General features: G+C 40.5%; 1 protein-coding gene across 2 annotated transcripts in view; it reads right to left on the bottom strand.

The window, feature by feature from the left end:
* Window positions 1–21,350, bottom strand: part of ddx42 (DEAD (Asp-Glu-Ala-Asp) box helicase 42) — a 79,019-nt gene that overhangs the window by 4,589 nt on the left and 53,080 nt on the right. For both annotated transcript variants that reach the window (XM_043675348.1, XM_043675349.1), the window contains 4 exons: window positions 15,880–16,156; window positions 7,208–7,309; window positions 4,292–4,416; window positions 1,088–1,198 (listed from right to left, as the gene is read on the bottom strand). In XM_043675348.1, the coding sequence (XP_043531283.1) occupies window positions 1,088–1,198; window positions 4,292–4,416; window positions 7,208–7,309; window positions 15,880–16,156 (615 nt within the window). The remainder of the gene's footprint in view (window positions 1–1,087; window positions 1,199–4,291; window positions 4,417–7,207; window positions 7,310–15,879; window positions 16,157–21,350) is intronic.

The following is a 21,350-nucleotide window of genomic DNA, read 5'->3' as shown; positions in this document are numbered from 1 at the left end:
TGTTAAATTACGATCATTTTTATTAAACTGTTCTTGATCAACTTCATTTTCTAAAACCAAATTCAATATTTGTTAGTCTCGCTATGTACTGATTAATAAAGATTTCCCTAATTGTTTTTGAAGAACTCGACACCTTTTTCCTATATATTTTCTATAATTGAAATCCTACTATTACTGAACTACAACCAATGAAAAATATTCAAGATTGTAGGGTGCTTTCAGACATCAGGTGGTTGCGCAAAGCACTATACGAATGTCACCAGACACAAAATGTTAACTCTTCCTCCCACAGATCTGCCAGATCTGCTGAATTTCTCCAACAATTTCTGCTCATTTCAAATCTCCATCATCCACAGTTTTTAGTTTCATATTATTGTATAAATATCTTTATCGCTTCCGCTTTTTCAGCATGTTGCAAACATTTGTCTTTCTGTTACTCAGATGACTTCAGGACCTATTGCACAGCTCCAAATGTACCTTTTTTATATTCCATAAGAATACATTTGATGACCCTTCTAACATTATCACTTCTATGATAAACCACAGCTGAGAAAATTTTCTTTGTTAAATATTATAACACCCACTTCCTTTATATTTCAATTTCCTGTCTGAAATCCTGTGTGTAGCAATGTTGAGCTGCATTTTTGCTCTTCTCCAAGCAGTTTTCCAGTAACAGGTACAGTGCACTTCCAAGTATCTGTTTATAACCTAATTTATTTTATTCACTGGACTCTGAAATCGGGTTTAACTTCAATTGGTTTTCATGGCTCAGCATATCTGAACAATGCTTAATAGTCTTGAATATTCAAAAGGATTCCACAGCACTACATTCCAATTGTAGTCTAAACACAAAAAGTAGAACATTAATTCAATCTGTTTTGGACGTTAGTGTGGTTGGGAAACGTAAATTAGACCAGTCCTAAGCAGAACATAAAATTAATGATAGTTTTCAACACACAAATTCTCTCATACTTGCATACAGCAGTAAAAACTAACAGTGCTTCAGTGTGACAGCGACTACACTATATTCAACTCATGAATATTTATTGACGTTGATAACATCAAACCCATCATTTACAGTACTTACAGAGCTATCTGAACCCAGCCCAGGACGCTCTCTGTAGCCTAATCCACCTCCTCCGATATTCATCCTCTTCCCTTTCCCAGCTTTGTAACGAGACTTTCGAAACCATGGGTTCTGACAATAACAAAAATTGTTAAAATGCTTATTCTAAATTTAAATAGTAGCATACAAAGTGAGAAATTAAAAGAATTTTTTTTAAATTAAAGATGACATCTCAGCTCAATGTATTAAAGGAGTGAGGTTAGAGTCTATCTGTTGCCCAACCTTGAGTCAGGCTGATTCTATTTCCAAAGTAGGAATTTATAAAATGTCACATGGATTGACTGCCTACAGATTGTGCACTTTTTGAACAAAATAGAATGTATTTGCAAATTCACCCCATAGACTAATACGTGGTTTTTGAAGAAGTAATGAAGAGGATTGATGAGGGCAGAGCGGGGGATGTGATCTACATCAACTTCAATAGGCATTTGATAAGGTTCCTCATGGTAGACTGGTTAGCAAGGTTAGACCACATGGAATACAGGGGCAACTAGCCAATTGGATACAGAACTGGCTTGAAGATCGAAGACAGGTGGAGGGTTTTTTTTCTGCCTGGAGGCCTGTGACCAGTGGTGTGCCACAAGGATTGGAGCAGGGTCCACTACTTTTTGTCATTTGGATTTGAACATAGGAGATATAGTTAGTAAGTTTACAGATGACACCAAAATTGGAGGTGAAGTGGATAGCAAAGAAGGTTACCTCAAAGTGCAATGGGATCTTGATGAGATGGGCCAATGGGTTAAGGAATGGCAGATGGAGTTTAATTTGGATAAATGAGAGGTTCTGCATTTTGGAAAGGCAAATCAGGGCAGGATTTATATATCCAGTCCGAGGCTGGAATCAAACTTGGGTCCCTGGCACTGAGACAATAGTGTTAACCACTGAGCCACTGTGCTGCCCTTTACGTAAGTGCTTAGATTCGTAGGAACTAGCACCTAAAAAAAAGTGTTCTTAACATTTTGCAGGAAACCCCTTTAAAAGAGTTTAGGGAATTTTATTTGATGTTGGACACTGTATACTATAAAAGAATAATGAATTTCCGATGAACCATACAAAGGGCAAGCTTAGTATCATCAATGAGTTAGGGAAAAAATGCAAAGTGAGTTGGATCAGAAAGATTACATCTTCAAATCTCACTTTGCATTTAAATTTTTAAGCACACCCTGTTTAATCAGTGACCATCTGTGAACCTGCCTGATCTGAAAATACAGTTACATTGAGTGATTTTTTATCCCATTCTTGTCTTGATATTCATATGGTAATTTTTTTGAAGGATTTGTTATTTTGTACTTGATCAATGATCCAGGTTTCATGATCAGCTTGTGGAACATGTTAATGTAAAAGCTTTACAGCAAGGGATAAATTTTGGTCTTAACTGAAGTTTGCATATTTGACAGTTAACAGTCAGCAAACGAGCATTTTGAAAAGACAGAAGCCAGAGAAAGTACGGGGTAGCTCAGCTAATTGAGGACATCATTAGTACAATGGATGAGAAATCATCTTAGCTTGAAAGAACAAGATTACAATCAGTTTTGCTAAAAATAAAAAGTATCAGAGAAAGCTAATTAAAAAGAATAAGTTTCAACAAGTATTTAAATAGGAAAGGAATAACTAGAGCCAACATTAGTCTTCCAGAGAGGGGGTTCAGGGAATTGATAATAGAAAACGGCAGCACGGTGGCACAGTGGTTAGCACTGCTGCCTCACAGCATGAGGGACCTGGATTTGATTCTAGCCTTGGATGACTGTCTGTGTGGAGTTTGCACATTCTCCCTGTGTTTGTGTGGGTTTCCTCCAGGTGCTCAGGTTTCCTCCCACAAACCAGACACACAGGTTAGGTGAATTGGCAATGCTAAATTGCCCATAGAATTCAGGGATGTGTACGTTAAGTGCATTAGTCAGGGGTGAATGTGGACTTGTTGGTCCTGTTTCCTCCTGATGAATATCCCACCCAAACCCATTCCCCACAGCCCGAAGGGCCTGTTTCCACACTGTAGGGATCCTATGATTCTATAAAACCAGGAAATGGTGGAAGTGATGAACAGGGCTGTTTTGACACAGTAGGTCACTGGGGAAACTTTCTAAATTTGAAAGTCAAGAGGAGCAAGGAAGGGTGGCATAATCACCAGCGTCAGGGAAGTGCTGCGAAAAATATTAGACCAGTCTCCAGAATCAGATATATGTATCTTAGAGGAAGGATACAGGGATGGTTACAATATTCTAGAATTCCTCAAATTCTTGAGCAGCAGATTGGAAAATTGCTAATGTAACACCATTGTTCAAGGAAGGCGAGAAAAACAAAAAGGGTGCGAGGCCGAAGAGAGGGAGGGACATAGACAGACTGGAAAGAGGGAAACAGGAGGAAAAGGAGATAGAGAGACAGGAGAAAATGAAACAGGAGGGTGTGGTGGACAGGAGGAAAGGAGACAGGAGGGGAGGGAGGGAGAAGGAAAAGAGACAGGAGGGAGGGAGAGAGGAGGAAAGGAGACATAGGGAAATTGCTAGATTCGAATATTAAGGTAGTCATAACAGGATGCAGAGAAAATCATAATTGGATCAGGCAGAGTCAACTTGGTTCTGGAAGAAGGAAATTGTGATCACTAACTTCAAGGTTTTTTGAATAAGTTACAAGCAAGGTGAAATAAGGGGGAAGCTGTGTACTTGGTTTTCCAAAACCTAAATTTGCTGAAGTGCCTCATCAACAGTTTCTACACAAGGCAAGAGTTTATGGTATAAGTAATGGATAAAAGATGAATTAGCTAACAGGAGTAGAAAATGGGAAAAAGGGAACTTCTCAGCTACATTTCAGATTTTCTCCCTCTTGGAGAGCTGCTAAGAGAATTACAAAAAGATAACATTAACTTTGTTTCCCTCTGTACAGATTTGCCTGGCCAGCTGAGTTTCCCCAGCTATTTTAATTTTCATTTTCAGCATCCACAGTACTTGGTTTTCATTTGAGAGAAGAAAAAGAGTTGTCTGGAATAGGAAGACTTTTAAAGAGGCCTAGGAGACAAACCTAAGATAACTGAACATAGACCTTGGCTGATAGGCTTAGTGGTCTGAGTGTGCTTACATATTTATATCTTAAGCACACATTTTAAATCTTTCAAATACAGGAAAGAAAGTTCAGTACCAGTGAAACAAATGGTTTGTAATTTGCATGTACCTGCATTGCTAGGTCCAATAATTCTTTGGAAACATACTGGTTGGCTCCTTCCAAATTGCGAACTAGGTCTCCAGCGAAATTACTGTCTTTGTTTGTCATCAATGTGTATGCAACACCTTTCTCTCCTGGATAGGGAGAAACAGGAAAAAAAAATGTGGCAGATTAAAATATCCTTATAATGAGGCTAGATTTAAATGAGTGAGTAAGTAGGAGGTTTGGGGGGAGGGGGATGCATTCTCGTTCAAATCAAACTTCTATTTAAATAATGCCTTTGAAATTCACAAAACATCTTAGGGCCTGTGAAACAAAAATAGATATTGCTGGAGAAGCTTAACACATCTGGCAGCATTTGTGGGAAGGAGAGTTAATATTTCGAGTCCAGTGACTCTTCATCAGAACTCTAAGTGGCTAGGAGAATGCTGAAGCTGAAGTTGGGGAGTGGTGTGAGGAAAGGGGAGCTAGTGGGAGGATAGTTGGAGATGGAGTCCAGAGTGAGAGAGAGATATAAACAGTATTTCTTCTTCAGTTTTTCTTCTAAGAGCCAAGGGTAGAAGAAAATGAGTTGCTGTGCTGAACGTAACCCATATAAGGTAACCCATATAAGAGGCATGAGAGTATGTGGGAATGGGTGACTGTGCTAAAGCAACTCAAATCATAACAAGACTTGGTGCAGAGTGGATAAATATGGAAGGACAAAGTCAGGCTCTAAAGTTATTAAACTTGATATTGAACTCTCGAGGTTGCAGGGTCTCCAAGCGGAAAGTGAGATGTCGTTCTTTGAGCCTGCGCGGAGGCTCGTGGGAACACTGCAACAGAAATATTGCCATGGGAACAAGGTAGCGTGTTGAAGTGGCAGGCATCTGGAGGCTTAAGAGTCATGTCAGATCTCCTGCATCTGCAGTTCTTTGTTTTACTTACAGTCACCAAAATGAAGACAAGTTTTGCAGCTTATTGTGCACAACAAAGTCATGCAAAAATAAAAATTACAAGTTAATCTGCTTTGCTGATGTTACATGAGGAATACACATCAGTGGACAGAGGACAACAGGCACTGGTTGCTTTCACTTCCTTTTCAATATTTTATCCAAAATGGGCAACTTCAATAACGCAGCACTCCCTCTGTACTGCAATGAATTGTCATCATACGTACTAGCATGGTACAAGTGAGCCATGCCGATATAACGGTCAGGCTTTCGAGGTCAGGTATCTTCCCATCCATTACACTGGGAGTCACCTGTGGTTTGGTAGCTGGCTCATCTTTAAATCAGAAGGACTGAAGGTTCACTCTAGAGACTGGAGAAAAATATCTAGGCTGATGCTTCAGGTGTTCTCTTTTGGATGAAAATTTAAACTATGCTTTAGTTTACCCGTACAATATTCTATGGCATGATTTGAATAGCAGCAGGGAAGTTCTTTCCAGTGTCTTGGCTGATGTTATCTCCTCTACCAGCAAGAGATCACATCCTTTAGTTAACATATTGCCATTTGCAAGAGTTCATTGTGCACAAGTGCTATTCATTTGTTGACATGACAATAATAACTACATTTCAAAATGACAATCACCTTTAAAGGACTAACCTTGCGCCACTGACACTGGCAAGGTGGCACATTCAAATAGGGGTCAGTGAGCTGATTTCCAAAAGCACTGAAGTCACTGCAGTGCTGGTGTTTCACAGTGATCCTGTGGTGTGGAACAGCATGTAAGGTAGACAAGAAGTGGAATGCTTTCTTAAAGGACTTGCTAGGGTAAGTGCTGAGAGGATGTTTCTCCTCATGGGAGAGTCTAGGACTGGAGGGCATAGTCTCAGAATAAAGGGGTGCAAAGTTAAGACTGAGATAAGGAATTCCTTCTCTCAGAGAGTTGAGTATCTTTGGAACTCCTTGCTGCAGAGAACTGTGGGAGCAGAGCCTTTGTGCATATGTGTACGTTTAAAATGAGATAGACACATTCTTGATTGGTAAGGGAATCAAGGGTTATGGAGAAAGAGAAGAAAGGTGGACATGAGAAATGATGAATCAGCCATGATCTTACAGAATAGTGGAGAAGGTGCAAAGGGCCAAACACCTACTCCTATGCCTAGGAGTTCTGTTCTTAAGCAGTGTACCGCAAAACGTTCAGTGCAGCTGTAAGCAAGGTCAACAGAAACACACAAGCAGTATTTATTTTGTATAAATGATCCACATTAGAGTTCAGGAAACAAACCCAGGAGCAGTACTGGTTTGGTGAAGCTCACTGCTTGTGAAAAATTAGAGTTGCGTCAGAGTTATTGCTTGAGTACAGTTTCTAAGAATCCGGGGAGCATAATTACTGGAAAGGAAAGTGAATCAGAGAATAAACAGTCATTGAGGCAGTCTATGGCAAAGTGGCATTCGAGGGAGTTTTTAAACCAGGTTGTTAAAAGTGAAGACAATTTTTATGGAGCTTTAATGCAATAAAGTGACCAGTGGAGGGATGAGACTGAAAAGGAATCACTGTTTCTCTATAACCTTGCTGTAACAATACAAATTAATCTTTATATATGTTCACCTACTTTACTGCTGATGTTTGAAATGAATTAGAAAAAGATCCTCTAATTCCGCAGCTTACTATGAAACAGTTACTGCTGAATTCATAGAATGATGCAATGTTTGAAAGATGTAAGGAAAAATGATTAAAAAGCTGTTGGAAGATATCTAGTACAAAATTTATGAAGTGAACAACTTGAAAATTGTAGAAAAACAATGAAACTGATCTGTTACACTGACCAGAATTCCTTGCTTCTTGGAGAATTCTGCTAAACTAGTATTAATAGAGTCTATGAAATGCATATTCACCCCTCATGATAATTCCTAGACAATGCAAAATAATGCAGATTTTTTGAGTCTTCGGCTGGACATTATGTTACATGCACTCTGCAAAAGTTAACACCTGCTTACCTGCTCTGCCAGTACGCCCAATTCGGTGTGTGTGTGTATCAATATCACGAGCCACATCATAATTAATCACTGTTTTAATGGACGGAATATCCAAACCACGTGCTATAAAAACAGAGCAAAGAGATTATTCTAACAACATCAAAATAGGCAATATCGAAAAACGTTCAGCACCCCAGAACAATTACAAACCTTGTTTTTTTTTACATAGGGTGTGTATTTCAATACTGTACATAGCACTTTGATTATCTATTTATACCATATGGCAGTATTTCACAAAGTACTAACTTTTATTCTCCCCCTTCTTGGAGGCAATGTTTGGCATTACTGGGTTGGCAACTTGACAAGTACTAATTCCTTATATGCATTTCAGAGTAGCGGGAGACTGCTCTTGGGACTATTACCGTTAAGGGTCTGGACTGGGAACACAAGACATATTTTCAGTTTGCAAACTAATGGAATCCTACAAGGATTAGTGCTTGGTTTAAACTAGAGTGAATTGGAAACCTAATGAGGAGACATAAGAATGGGAAACAAAGTTAGAAATGAAAGATAGAAAAGTAGCAAGCAAAAGTGAAGGCAGAGGACATATGGGCTAGCAACAAATATGGCAACTGTACCTAAAGTAAATGCGCAAGTGTTAAAAATTGACAAACCTAAAAATACTGTATCAGATTGCTTGGAACACTCACAATAAATGCTTTATTAATAATGCAATTAATTGTAAACCCGTATGATATTATTTTGATGACATAGATATGGCTGTACAGCGACTCGGGCTGGGAGCTGGCTATCCAGTGCTATTCAAAATTTAGCAAGAACAGGCAAAAGATAAAGGGAGATCGGATGGTGTTATTATTAAAGGATGAAATCAATGCGATTGTGAGAAAGTTATTGGCTTGGAAAAGTTAGATGTAGAATCAGTCTGGATGGAGCTAAGAAATGCAGAAAGCATTAGTGGGAAACTTCTAAACACTTCTAAGTAGTAAGGTAGGGAACAGCATTTGGCATTAAACAGGATATTAGAGATATGCATAACAATGGTGTTATAGTAATCATGGTGATTTCAATCTACATATAGACTGAGCAAACCACACCAATAATATGGTGGTGCAATGTGTACAAGATTTGTTTTTATGCCAGTATGTTGAGGAACCAACTAGGGAACAGGCTATCTTAGATTTGGTTTTGCATAACGAGAAAGGGTTAATTAACAACTTGTTGTGACAGGCCCTTCAGGGAAGAGTGACCATAATTTTAAGAATTCTTTACTTGTATAGAAAATGATGTCCAATCTGAAGCTAGGGTCCTAAAACTAAACACAGGAAACTATGTGTTTGAAGATGAGAGTTGGCTGCAACAGATTAGATAACTTCATCAAAAGGCATATTGACGGATGGGCAATGGCTAAAAGTTAAGGAACAAATGCATGTATTTCAACAGGATATAGTCCCTTTGGATACAAAAATACAACAAAGTGTCCAATCACAGCTAACAAAAGAAATTAAGGATTGTATTCGATCCAAAGGGCAGTACATAAAGTTGCAAAGCAGAGGAGCAAACCTGAGGATTAGGAGTGTTTCGAATTCAGTAAAGGAGGACCAAGAGATTGATTAAGAGGAAAAAAACGAGTACAAGAGTAATCTTGCATGGAACATAAGAGTAGATCTTAAAAGATTCTGAAACAATGTGATAAGAAAATTATGGAAAGATAAATGTAGGTCTTTTACAGTCTAAAATGGGAGAACAGAAATAGAGAAATGGCATCTTAAACAACTACTTTCGTTCTGTCTTCAAAGACGACAACACATCATCCCAAACTTAAGGAAGCCAGGGTCTATTGAGAAGTATAAACTGAAGGAAACTGGAAATAGTAAAAAGAAAGTGGAGAAATTAATGGGACAGAAAGCTAATAGATCTCCACAGCCTGATGACCTACAACCCAGGGATACTCAAGGAAGTGGCCATGGAAATAATGGATGCTTTGGTTGCAATCTTCCAAAATTTTGCAGCTTCTGGCACAGCCCCTGCAGATTGGAAGGTGGCAAATGTAAGAAAAAAGTGTGAGAAAACAGGGAATTACAGACCAGTCAACATTATTTCAATAGTAGGAAAAATGCTAGAATCTATGATAACGGTGGGTTACAGGACACTTCGAAAACATCAAGGGGTTTAAACAAAGTCAACATGGATTTATGAAAGGCAAATATTGTTTGACAAACATATAGGAGTTTCTTTTTGAGGATATAATTAGTATTAACAGATAAGGGACAAACAGTAGATTGGTTTATTTGGATCTTGAGAAAGCTTTTGATAAAGTCTCATGTAAGAGGTCAATATACAAGATTAAAGCAGACGTGGATTGAGAGTTGGTTAGCAGACAAGAACAGAATAGGAATAAGGGGATCTTTTTCAGACTGAAAGGTGGTTTCTTGGGGTGGCACAGGGATCATTGCTTGGACCCACCTATTCACAATATATGAGAAATTTTCAAAAAATTGAAAGTTTGTTGAGGTCACAAAACTAGGGGGAATTGTAACTGGTGAAGAAACAACAACGAGGCTTCAAAGTGATTTAGACAAATTAATGGATATACATGGTAGTATAATGTGGATAAGGTGGGAAAAACAAAACAACCGAGTATTATTTAAATAGGGACAGATTAGGAAATTTCCTTGTAAACCAATCACTGAAAACAAGTACATATGGTGCAGGTGCAACACGCAATTTGGAAGGCAATTGGTACAATGACCATCATTGCAAAGTGTTCTGAATACAGAAGTGAGGAGGTTTTGCTGCAACTGAACAAGGCCTTGGTAAGCCCACACCTGGAAGCTGTGTGTAGGTTTGCTCTTCTTACCCATGAAAAAACACACTTGCCATAGAAGGTGTACTACAAAGTTCACCAAACTGATTCCCGGGATGGCAGGCATATTGTATGATGTGGAGGTGCCGGTGTTGGACTGGGGTGGACAAAGTTAAAAATCACATGACACCAGGTTATAGTTCAACAGGTTTATTTGAAAGCTTGTAGTTCCAAATAAACCTAAACGATAACCTGACATACTGTATGAAGTGTCAACCTGGCTTGCATTCACTGGACTTTAGAAGAATGAGAGAAGATCTCACTGAAGTGTATAAAATTCTGACAGGACTTGACAGATTGAATGCACTGATCTTTCCTTAGGCTGTGGCAGGAGAAGATGCAAAGACACATCAGAAACTATTTGGGCAAGTTAAGTGAGTGGGTAAAAAATTGTCAAGGAATATGAAGTAGAGAAAGTGGAAACCTTGTATTTCTCCACTTTGGTAGGAAAAATGAAAACAAATGGAGTGTGTTTGGGAAATGTTGAACCTCAAACGGATTTGGGTAATTCTTGTTCATGAGTCACTGGAAGTTTACACCCAGGTACCGCAAACAATTAAAGCAAATCGTATGTTAATGTTTTATATATAATTAATTCATGGGATGAGGTAGTCACTGGTTAGGCCAGCATTTATTGCCCATTCCTCATTGCCCCGTGGCAGTTAAGAATTAACCACATGGGTCTGGAGTCATGTGCAGGCGAGACCAAGGTAAAGATGGGAGATTCTTTCCCGAAAGGTCTAAGTGAACAGGTAGGTGTTCCGATAATCAACAATGGATTCATGGTTATCATTAGACTCTTAAACCCAGATGTTTATTGAATTCAAATTCCATTATCTGCCATAGTTTTAAACCAGAGTCCCCAGAACATTATTTAGATCTCTGGATTAACAGTCCAGTGATAATATCACTAGATTGCTGCCTCCATTTTATTACTGAAGGATATATGTATAGAGGGTGAGGATATCTTTTTGCAATCATATAAAGCCTTAGTGAGAGCTCACCAGGAGTACTGAGAGAGGTTTTGGCCTCCTTCCTTAGGGAAAGGCATACTTGCCAAGAGAGGGAGTGCAACAAACGGTGACTCAATTCATTCCCTTGATGTAGAGGTTGTCCAATGAGGAAACATAAAACAGACTGGACCTTTAGTCTCTCGAATTTAGAAGAATGAGGTGATCTCATTCAAAAATGAGAAATTCTTACATGGCTCAACAGGATGGATGAAAGATGCAAGAGCACATTTTCCCATGACTGGAGACGGTCAGTTGTGTGTGGGGGTGGGGAGGGGGTGTGGAAACGGGGATCTACAGTTGCGGGCGAGGTTTCAGAATAAGAGGTAGGCCATTTAGGACTAATCAGGGTGTTCAGTTTTTGGAATGCTTCATCCAGGGGGCTGGGGAGGCTCAGTTGTTGAGCATGTTCAAGACTGAGATGGGTAGATTTCTTCACATTACAACCATACGGGGTATGGCAATAGAATAGCAAAACAGTGACAAGTTTGAACATCAGCCAAGATCTCACTAAACTGAAGAGTGTGGTGCTGGAAAAGCACAGCCAGTCAGGCAGTTTCTCCGAGGAGCAGGAGAGTTGGCATTTTGAGCATAGGATCTTCATCAGGAACGAGGGGGTAGTCCAAGGGGGCTGAAAGATAAATGGGAGAGGTGTGGGATGGGGAGGTAGCTGGGAATGCGATAGGTAGATGAAGGTGGGGGTGAAGGGGATAGGTTGGAGAGGAGGGTGGAGCGGGTAGGTGGGAAGGAAGATGGACAGGTAGGACAGTTCAAGAGGGCGGTGCTGAGTTGGTGACCTCCAGATACAACTGATCACCCAATACCATTTCCGCCAACTACAAACAGGCCCAATCACCAGGGATATACTTCCCTCCCCAACCCTATCTATGTTCTGTAAAGACCATTCCTTTGTGACTCCCTGTTAGGTCCATGCAGCCCCATCAATTCACCCTCTACTCCTGACACCTTCCCCTCTCACCGCAAGAAGTGCAAAACCTGCGCCCACATCTTCCCCTTCACCTCTGTCCAAGGCCCCAAAGCATCCTTCCACATTTGACAGAGATTTACATGTACTTTCACACGTCATCTACTGTGTCCATTGCTCTCGGTATGGTCTCCTCTACATTGGGGAGACAGGACGCCAACTGGTAGAAAGTTTCAGAGAACAAAGTTAAAAATCACACAACACCAGGTTATAGTCTAACAGGTTTAGTTGGAAGCACATTAGCTTTTGGTGCTCCGAAAGCTAGTGTGCTTCCAACTAAACCTGTTGGACTATAACCTGGTGCAGTGTGATTTTTAACTTTGTACACCCCAGTCCAACACCGGCATCTCCAAATTCAGAGAACAAGTCTGGGACACAGGCACTAAACAACCACACTGCCCTGTGGCCGAACACTTTAACTCCCCCTCTCACTCTGACAAGGACATGCAAGTCCTTGGCCACCTCCACTGCCAACCTCTAGCCACCTGACACCTGGAGGAAGAACTCCTCATCTTCTGCCTTGGGACCCTCCAACCACACAGGATCAATGGGGATTTCACCAGTTTTCTCATTTCCCCTCCCTTCATCTTATCCCCGATCCAACCTTTCAACCCAGCACAACCCTCTTGAACTGTCTTACCTGACTATCTTATTTCCCACCTATCTGCTCCACCCTCCTCTCTGACCTTCCCCCAACATTCTTCCCCCCCCCCCCCAAAACCCCTTCCATTTATCTCTCAGCTCTCTTGGGAGAACCCTCATTCCTGATGGAGAGCTTGTGCTCGAAACGTTGACTCTCCTGCTCCTCAGATGCTGCCTAACCTGCCGTGCTTTTCCAGCACTACACTCTTTGACTTTGATCTCCAGCACCTGCAGTCCTCACTTTCTCCTAGATGATCTCACTAAATGTCAAAGCAGGTTTAAGGGACTGATTGACCTTCTACTGCTCTTATTTTTTACATTCTTATGATACAAAACTTGGAAACGTAGTAAACAGTAAGGGGAAAAGGAACAGATCTCAGGTGGACACTGTTAAATTGATGCAATTTAAACAAATATGCTGTGGTAATTATGTAAGGATGCGGGGAGGCAAAATCAATAGAGAACCAAGAGTACAAAAGCAAGTAGTTTATTCTAAGCTCTAATGTGACACTGGTTAGGCTTTAGCTGGAGCAATGTGTGTAACTATAAGCACTGTACTTTTGAAGGATTTCAAGGCCTTCGACTTAGTACATCTCTGATTTACTAGAATGGCATCAGAAATGAAGCATTTGAGTGATATTGGTTTTTTTTAAGAAGGTTAAGAGAACATTTTATAGAGGTATTTGAAATACTTCTGTCTGACATAATTCTATGATTTTATGTGAATGAGATAATGTTTTGTAGTTTAAGATAATAGTAACTGACGTCTGACTGGAACTAGCTCAGTGCTGTGGAAAGACCAGAGCTATTTGTCACAGCAGATTCACATAATATTAACCTGAGATACTGCCGTGAATGAACATTTAACACATTTTTACAATTTAGTTCAATTAGTAGACTATAAAACACGAGAGTCAACGAGATGGTAATCACACCTTGGAGAAAAAGATATTCAGTGAGTTGTTCTCAGCTCATTAAGCTGTCTTTCCAACTAATTCCATTACGACAATCCAGCTAAGCACTTCAAGGACAGCTAATTGAAGCATTTTTTTAAAAAACAGCAAAGTACTGTGGATGCTGAAAATGTGACACAAAAGCAGAAAATGCTGTAATGTACAACGGGTATGATAAAAAAACTGAAAAGTTAACTCTGCATTTTGCTCCAGGCATAGGATTGGCATCAGTTATTTGTGCTTAGTCTCTTTATAATCATTAAAACTCCTTTTTCTTTTGTTTGATAGAACCCTTGGTCTCTAAACACTCTCACTTTACTTGACGGAAGAGCAGTGCTCCGAAAGCTTATGATTCATTGGACTAAATCTGTTGGACAATAACCTGATGTCATGTGACTTGACTTTTGTCCACCCCAGTTGAACACTGGCACCTCCACATCACACTAACTTTTGTGTAACCTTTCCTTCAGTTCCACTTGTTCCTCTGCCCTTTAACAGGAGCATAATACCCATCAGTTTTCCAGCTCTCTTCTGCTCTAATTGAGATATAGGAGATCATAGAATTCCTACAAGGCAGAAAGAGGCCATTTGGCCCATCGACCCACCCTCCTATCAGTATCCAACCCAGAGCCCTATCCTACCCCCATAACCGCACATTTACCTGGTTAAGCCACTGACCTCCACATCCCTTGACAATTTAGCTTGGCCAATTCACTTAAGTTGCACATCTCTGGACTGTGGGAGGAAACCAAAGCACCCGGTAGGAACCCACACAGACACAGGGAAAACATGCAAGCCCCACAGAGACATTCATTCAAAGCTGGAACTGAATCCAGGTCCCTGGCGCTGTGAGGCAGCAGTGCTAACCATGCGGACCAAAGATGATAAAGGGGACTGAAAAAAATACACGTGGAAAGGATGTTTCCTCACATGGGGCAAAGTAGAATGAGAGGTCATCGTTTTAGGATAAGGGACAGTAGATTTAAAACAGCAATGAGTAGAAATTATTTCTCTCAAAGGATCGTGAATCTGGGGAATTCACTACTCCAGAGTACGGTGAATGCTGGGATGTTGAGTAAATTTAAGGAGGAAATAAACAGGTTTTCAATTGGTAATGGGTTGAAAGGTTACGGACAGCGAGCAAGGAAGTAAAGTCGAGGTCAAGATGAGATTAGTCACAATCATACCAAATGGCAGAGCAGGCTCCAGGGAGTCCTAGTTTGAAGTTGTGAAGCAGTATAAGATTGGACTCAAATTAGTAATTGTTTAGCTTTCCACATTTGCTGTCAGATGTTTCTCTAACACTTTGTTTTCATTTTATTTTTAGTTTTTTTTATCATTAATTGTTTACCAGGGTTACCCAAGTCAAACTTCAGTGGAGTTCAAGCTGCTTTGCAGCTGCTACTACTGACACTCCTGTTCCTTTACAAACAATAATTGCAAGATGAAAAAAATCATAGTGTTCAAGGAGATCAAGTTGTGCTCTTTCCATGCAAGTTAGTAATGGAACTTTAGACAGATTTCATTGAAGGAATAATAACCAAGTGCTGAAGAAACTAGAACACTTATTTTCAAATGTAGGAAATTGTTTGGCTATTTTACAATTTATTTAGGGCCAGGAACTATTAGTTGAATTAACAATCCTGCTTGTACAATCAATAAATTGCATGAGACTAACACACTGACTATAATCATAGAATATCTACAATGTGGAAACAGGCCATTCGGCCCATTGAGTCCACAGTGACCCTCTGAACAGCATCCCACCTAGATTCACCCCCACTACCCTATTGATGTAACCCTGCACTCCCATGTCTGATCCACCTAGCCTGCACATTCCTGGACACTATGGGATGCAATTTAGCACAGTCAATTTACTTAATCTGCACATTTTAGGACTATGGGATGAAACTGGAGCACCCAGATGAAACTCACGCAGATACTGGGAAAACATGCAAACTCCACAGTGACAGTCACCTGAGGATGGAATCGAATCCTGGTCCCTGATGCTGTGAGGGAGCAGTGCTAACCACTGAGCGGCCCATAAATGATGAAAATTGCAGTGATTCATTTACAAGTGTAAGTAAAAGCCCCAATGTTGCAGTATGCATTTTGTCGTTCCACTTGCAAAGCACTGGGTAGGCATGGCAGAAAACATCTGAAATGGTAATTTTGACAAATGGCGACAATTAATCCCTCTTGGGTAGGGAAACACTCACCTGCTACATCTGTAGCCACAAGAACAGGAATTGTCTTCTTCTTGAAGTCAGAAATTACTTTGTTTCTTTCGCTCTGATCCATGTCACCATGTAACAGCCCAACAGTGTATCCCTCCTGATTTAAATTGGCAGCAAGCTCTTCACTATTAGCTTTCTTGGTCACAAAAATCAGAACACTTCCTCTCGATGACAACTCTACCAGCCGCCTCGTGAGCCAGTTCCACTTGTCAGGACCAGCTACAAGAATCTCCACGATCTGAGTAATATCCTCGTTGGCCTAAATCAGAATGAATATAAGGTTGATGAGAGACAAGCACGAATAGCCATGTGGAAATAGGTTGTATTGCCAATTACAATTAAACATCCGAGGTTAAAGATTGATCTGACAGAAGCCAGGCATATGCCTTCCTGTTCATTTGGATTTCAATTTGTACATCTCAAAACCCCAACACGCCGTTAAGAGTCATACAGATGTACAGCATAGAAACAGACCTTGGTCTAACTCGTCCGTGCCAACCCGATATCGTAAATTAATCTAGTCCCATATCCCTCTAAACCCTTTGTATTCATATACCTATCCAGATGTCTTTTGAATGTTGTGATTGTACCAACCTCCACCACTTCCTCTGGCAGCCCGTTCCATACATACACCATACTCTGCGTGAAAAATCGATCCTTTGGTCCCTTTAATAATTTTTTCCCTCTCACCCTAAACCTATGCCCTCTAGTTCAGAACTCTCTCTTCCCCAGGGAAAAGAGTTTGTCTATTTACCCTGTCCATGCCCCTCATTATACAGGTTTATAAAATAAAGTCACCCCTCAGCCTCCAACACTCCAGGGAAAACAGGCCCACCTCAAACCCTCCAACTCGGGCATCATCCTTGGAAATCTTTTCTTAACTCTTTAAAGTTTCACAACATCCTTCAGATAGGAGGGAGACCAGAATTGCACACAATATTCCAAAAGTGGCCTAAACAATGTCCAATACAGCTGCAACATGACCTCCCAACTCCTATTCTCAATACTTCCTTTTCATAGCATCACTGCAGTGTGGAAGCAGGCCATTTGGCCCAACAAATCTGACTCTCCAAATAGCATCCCACCCAGACTCAATCACAGAGGTAAGTAAGAACTACAGTGGTGATATGAGGGTACATGTTAGTCTATATCAACGGGGATAAAATTAGAATAAAATGTAAGAACTGGGAGGAATTTCTAAAATATGTTCAGGGGAAGATCATTAAAAAAAAAATGATAGGAGTAAGAGTAGGCCATTCAGCCTCTGAAGCTTGTTTGGCCATGGCTGTTTGGAATGTAGTTTCAATTCCATTTACCAGCCTGCATTCATAACCTTAACTCCCTTGCAGATCAAAAATCTGAATGCATTCAAGGCCAAAGTAGACAATGGTCAAACCACCAATGATCTTAGAAACTTCTAAAGATGAATAATCCTCTGAGAAAACAAAATCCTCCTCGTCTAAATTTTTAATAGACGGTCCCTTATTTAGAAACTGTATCCCTAGCTTTAGCTTCTTCAATACAAGGCAGAATTCTTAACAACTTTCTGTTAAGGCCCTCAAAATCTTGCATGCTTCCTCATTCTTCAAACTTCAATGAGCATGACCAAACCTGCTGAAACTTTTTTTTAATAAGCCTAATTCCTACTTCTCATGTTCCAGCCTAGTGAACCTCTTTCAATTTGCTTCCAATACAATTATATCCCATCATAGAAAAGGATCATCAATGAATGCTATGAAAAATTGACTGCTCCACACTCCAGCCTGCTTGAAATAGATTAGATTAGATTACTTACAGTGTGGAAACAGGCCCTTCGGCCCAACAAGTCCACACCGACTTGCCGAAGCGGAACCCACCCAGACACATTCCCCTACCTTTACCCCTTCACCTAACACTACGGGCAATTTAGCATGGCCAATTCATCTAACCTGCACATTTTTGGATTGTGGGAGGACACCGGAGCAAACCCACGCAGACACGGGAAGAATGCAAACTCCTCACAGAGTAGGCGGGGGAATTGAACCCGGGTCTCTGGCGCTGTGAGGCAGCAGTGCTAACCACTGTGCCACCGTGCCGCCCACGAAATAATTCTACAGAGGCTGGTATCCAGTCAGAAAGTCACCCTTTACTTATACGTGCATATTAGCTGACACTGGTCTGGCATCCTTAGAGGTAGCTCTTAGAGTAAACAGAACCTCCGACATTATTGCTTATACCGATCAGCCAGGGCTCCCTTACTGGGCCAGGTGAACAGCCCCAATCAGGGAACTCATACTTTATTAGGTCCATCTGGCTGATCGCATTACACTCACTACACCTTTTGCAATAAAGGCGAACATTCCACAAACCTTCTTAATTACTTGCTGTACTTTCATGCTAACTTTTTGTGAATCATGTACAAGGATATCCTTTCTGCAGTAATTGTATATAAATATACTAAATAATGAATACAAATAATTTGAGTCTTCTTGCCAAAAAGGACAACCACTCATTTTTCCTCACATCTTTACTCCATAAATAAAATTTTATCCACTCACTTAATCTAACTATATCGCTTTGTGGATTCTTTGTATCATCCTCCTCCTGAGAAACACATTGTGTACCCATCTTAAATACTAGCTTTGCTACTTTGATTAATTAAACCAATATGATCATCCAGTATTCTTCCAGCAACTTTCATATAAACTCCCAATATTCCTTGATTTATACTTTGTCCAAAGGCATAACTACTGTAAGGAGCACTATAAAACTACTCACCATTGACTTTGTTCCTTTGTTATTTTTCATCCCCAAAAATTATTCAACTTCTTGATCTTCTGAACCAAGATTATTTCGAACACCTTTGCCAACAGATCTAATCTATTTCCTTTCCCTCCTTACTGTCCTTCAGAAATTTCTCTTAAATCTGCAAACCTTAGTCTTGACCACATGTAACCCTGTCTCTGAAGTGGCTATCATATTCATATTTAGTTAAAAAATTATGCCATCAATTATTCCATACTGTTATATTTGCTCCACCACTCAGGTAAAGAGCCTTTAATTTCATATTTTTACCATGTTTTGCTACATCAGCAAATAAGGTTAGAATGTTGTTTCTTGTGTGCTGTCGTACCACGGTTATAATAATCATATTGCTATTGCCTTAGAAAACTCTAACTTTGCAAATCTCTCCTCATAAGAGCGTCTTTTGCAAAGTGAAGAGTCATAGAGCCTTCGGCACAGAAAAGGCCTTTTGGTCTATCAAGTATGTACCAATCTATCCACACTAATCCCACTTTCCAGCCCATTACAAAAGCCTTAAATGTTATGACATTTCAAGTGTCCAAACATATTTTTTTCTTGAAAGGTTGTGATGTTTCCCACCTCTATTATCTTTCCAGATCAACATCACTCTCCAGGTTAAAAATGTTGCTTCAAATCCCTTGTAAACCTCTGGTCTTTCACTTTAAAATTATGCCCCTCATTAGTGACCCTTCAACTACAAACAGCTGCTTTAAATCCACCCTGCCAATGCCCCTCATAATCTTATACACCTCAATAAGATCCCTCCTCAGTCTTCTCTGCTCTACAGAAAACAACCCAAGCTGAACCAGCCTTTCTTCCTAGCTCAAATGCTCCAACCCAAGCAACATCCTGGGGAATCTTCTATGCACCCCCTCCAATACAATCACATCCTTCCTATTTTGTAGCTTCCAGAAGTACACACTCTGCTCCCACTGTGGCCTAACCAAAGCTTTGCACAGCTCCAATTCCCTGCTCTTATAATCTATGACACAACTGATTTAGGCAAGTGCCCCATATGCCTTCAAAACTACGTCATTAACATGTCCTGCCTCCTTTAGATATCTGTGGACAAGCACTGCAAGATCCTTTGTTCTTCTGAATATCCGAGTGCCCTGCATTCATTGAATACTCCCTTGTCTTGTTACTGCTTCCAAAATGCAATACCTCACAGGGTTAAGTTCCATTTGCCACTGATCTGGCCAAATGACCAATCTATCAATATCTTCCTGTGACCCAAGACCTTTTTCCTCAGTGTTAACCACATGACCAACCTTAAGGTGATCTGCAACATTTCTCCCAGCTTCCACACCACCGCCACCACCACCCCACCCCACATTCTCACTGTACTATTTACAGATGTATATCACAAACAATAAGGAACCCACTACTGCTGTCTACTCTACTTTTGCCTCTCGTTACCTTGTATATCTCTATCAATTCACCTCTGTTCTTTCTTCTCTCCAGTGTGAAATGCCCTAGCTCACTCAACCTCTCTTCATAAGACATGCCCTCCAATCCAGACAGCATCCTGGTAAATTTTCTCTGTACCCTCTCTAAAGCATCTACATCCTTTGTATAATGAAGCGACCAGAACTGGACACAATATTCCAAGTGTGGTCTAACTTGACACTAGACTTCAGTAACTCAAACAGCCTTCTATAACCACTGTCTGTCTCCTGTCACTAAGCCAATTTTGGATCCAAGATACCCTAGATCTCTTGCTTTATCAGTCTTTCATATGGGACCTTACTAAAGGCTTTGCTGAAATCAATGTGAAATACATTAACTGCACGACCTTTAGCTGCACATTTGACCGCTGGCTTGAAAGAAAGGCAAATTTATAAGACATGACCTTCCAGTGAGAAAGCCGTGCTGACTATCCTGAATCAAACGTTGCCGCTCCAAGTGGAGATTAATTCTCTCCTTCAGAATTTTCTCCAATAGTTTCTCTACTACTGATGTTAGACTCACTGGTTTGTAATTCCCTGATTTATCCCTGCCACCCTTTTTGAAAATACCATATTGCTGTCCTCTAGCACATCCTGTGACTGTAGAGGGTAAAATTTGGGTCAGAGCTCATGTCAGTTTGTCTCTCATCTCCCAAAGTAGCAGGACAAAATTCATCTGGATCTGGAGGTTTGTCCATTTTTAAGCTTGCCAAAAGTTGCCACCCAAGTTGATAGGTTGTTAAGAAGGCTTTCATTAACATGGGGACTGAGATTAATAGCCGCGAGGTTTTGCTGCAGCTCTATAAAACCCTGGTTAGACCACACTTGGAATATTGTGTCCAGTTCTGTTCGCTTCAGTAGACAAAGGATGTAGATGCTTTAGAGAGGGTGCAGAGGAAATTTACTAAGATGCTGCCCGGATTGGAGGGCATGTCTTATGAAGAGAATTGAGTGAGCTAGGCCCGGATTGGAGGGCATGTCTTATGAAGAGAATTGAGTGAGCTAGGGCATTTCACACTGGAGAGGAGAAAGAACAGAGGTGAATTGATAGAGATGTACAAGGTAATGAGAGGCAAAAGTAGAGTAGATAGCCAGAGACTTTTCCCCCAAGACAGAAATGGCTGTCACGAGGGGTCATAATTTTAAGGCAATTGGAGGAAAGTATCAGGGAGATGTCAGAGGTAGTTTCTTTACGCAGAGAGTGGTGGGTGCGGGGAATGC

Source organism: Chiloscyllium plagiosum, chromosome 33 (genome assembly GCF_004010195.1).
Source record: "Chiloscyllium plagiosum isolate BGI_BamShark_2017 chromosome 33, ASM401019v2, whole genome shotgun sequence".
Taxonomy (NCBI): domain Eukaryota; kingdom Metazoa; phylum Chordata; class Chondrichthyes; order Orectolobiformes; family Hemiscylliidae; genus Chiloscyllium; species Chiloscyllium plagiosum.
This window is presented reverse-complemented; position numbering and strand designations above follow the sequence as displayed.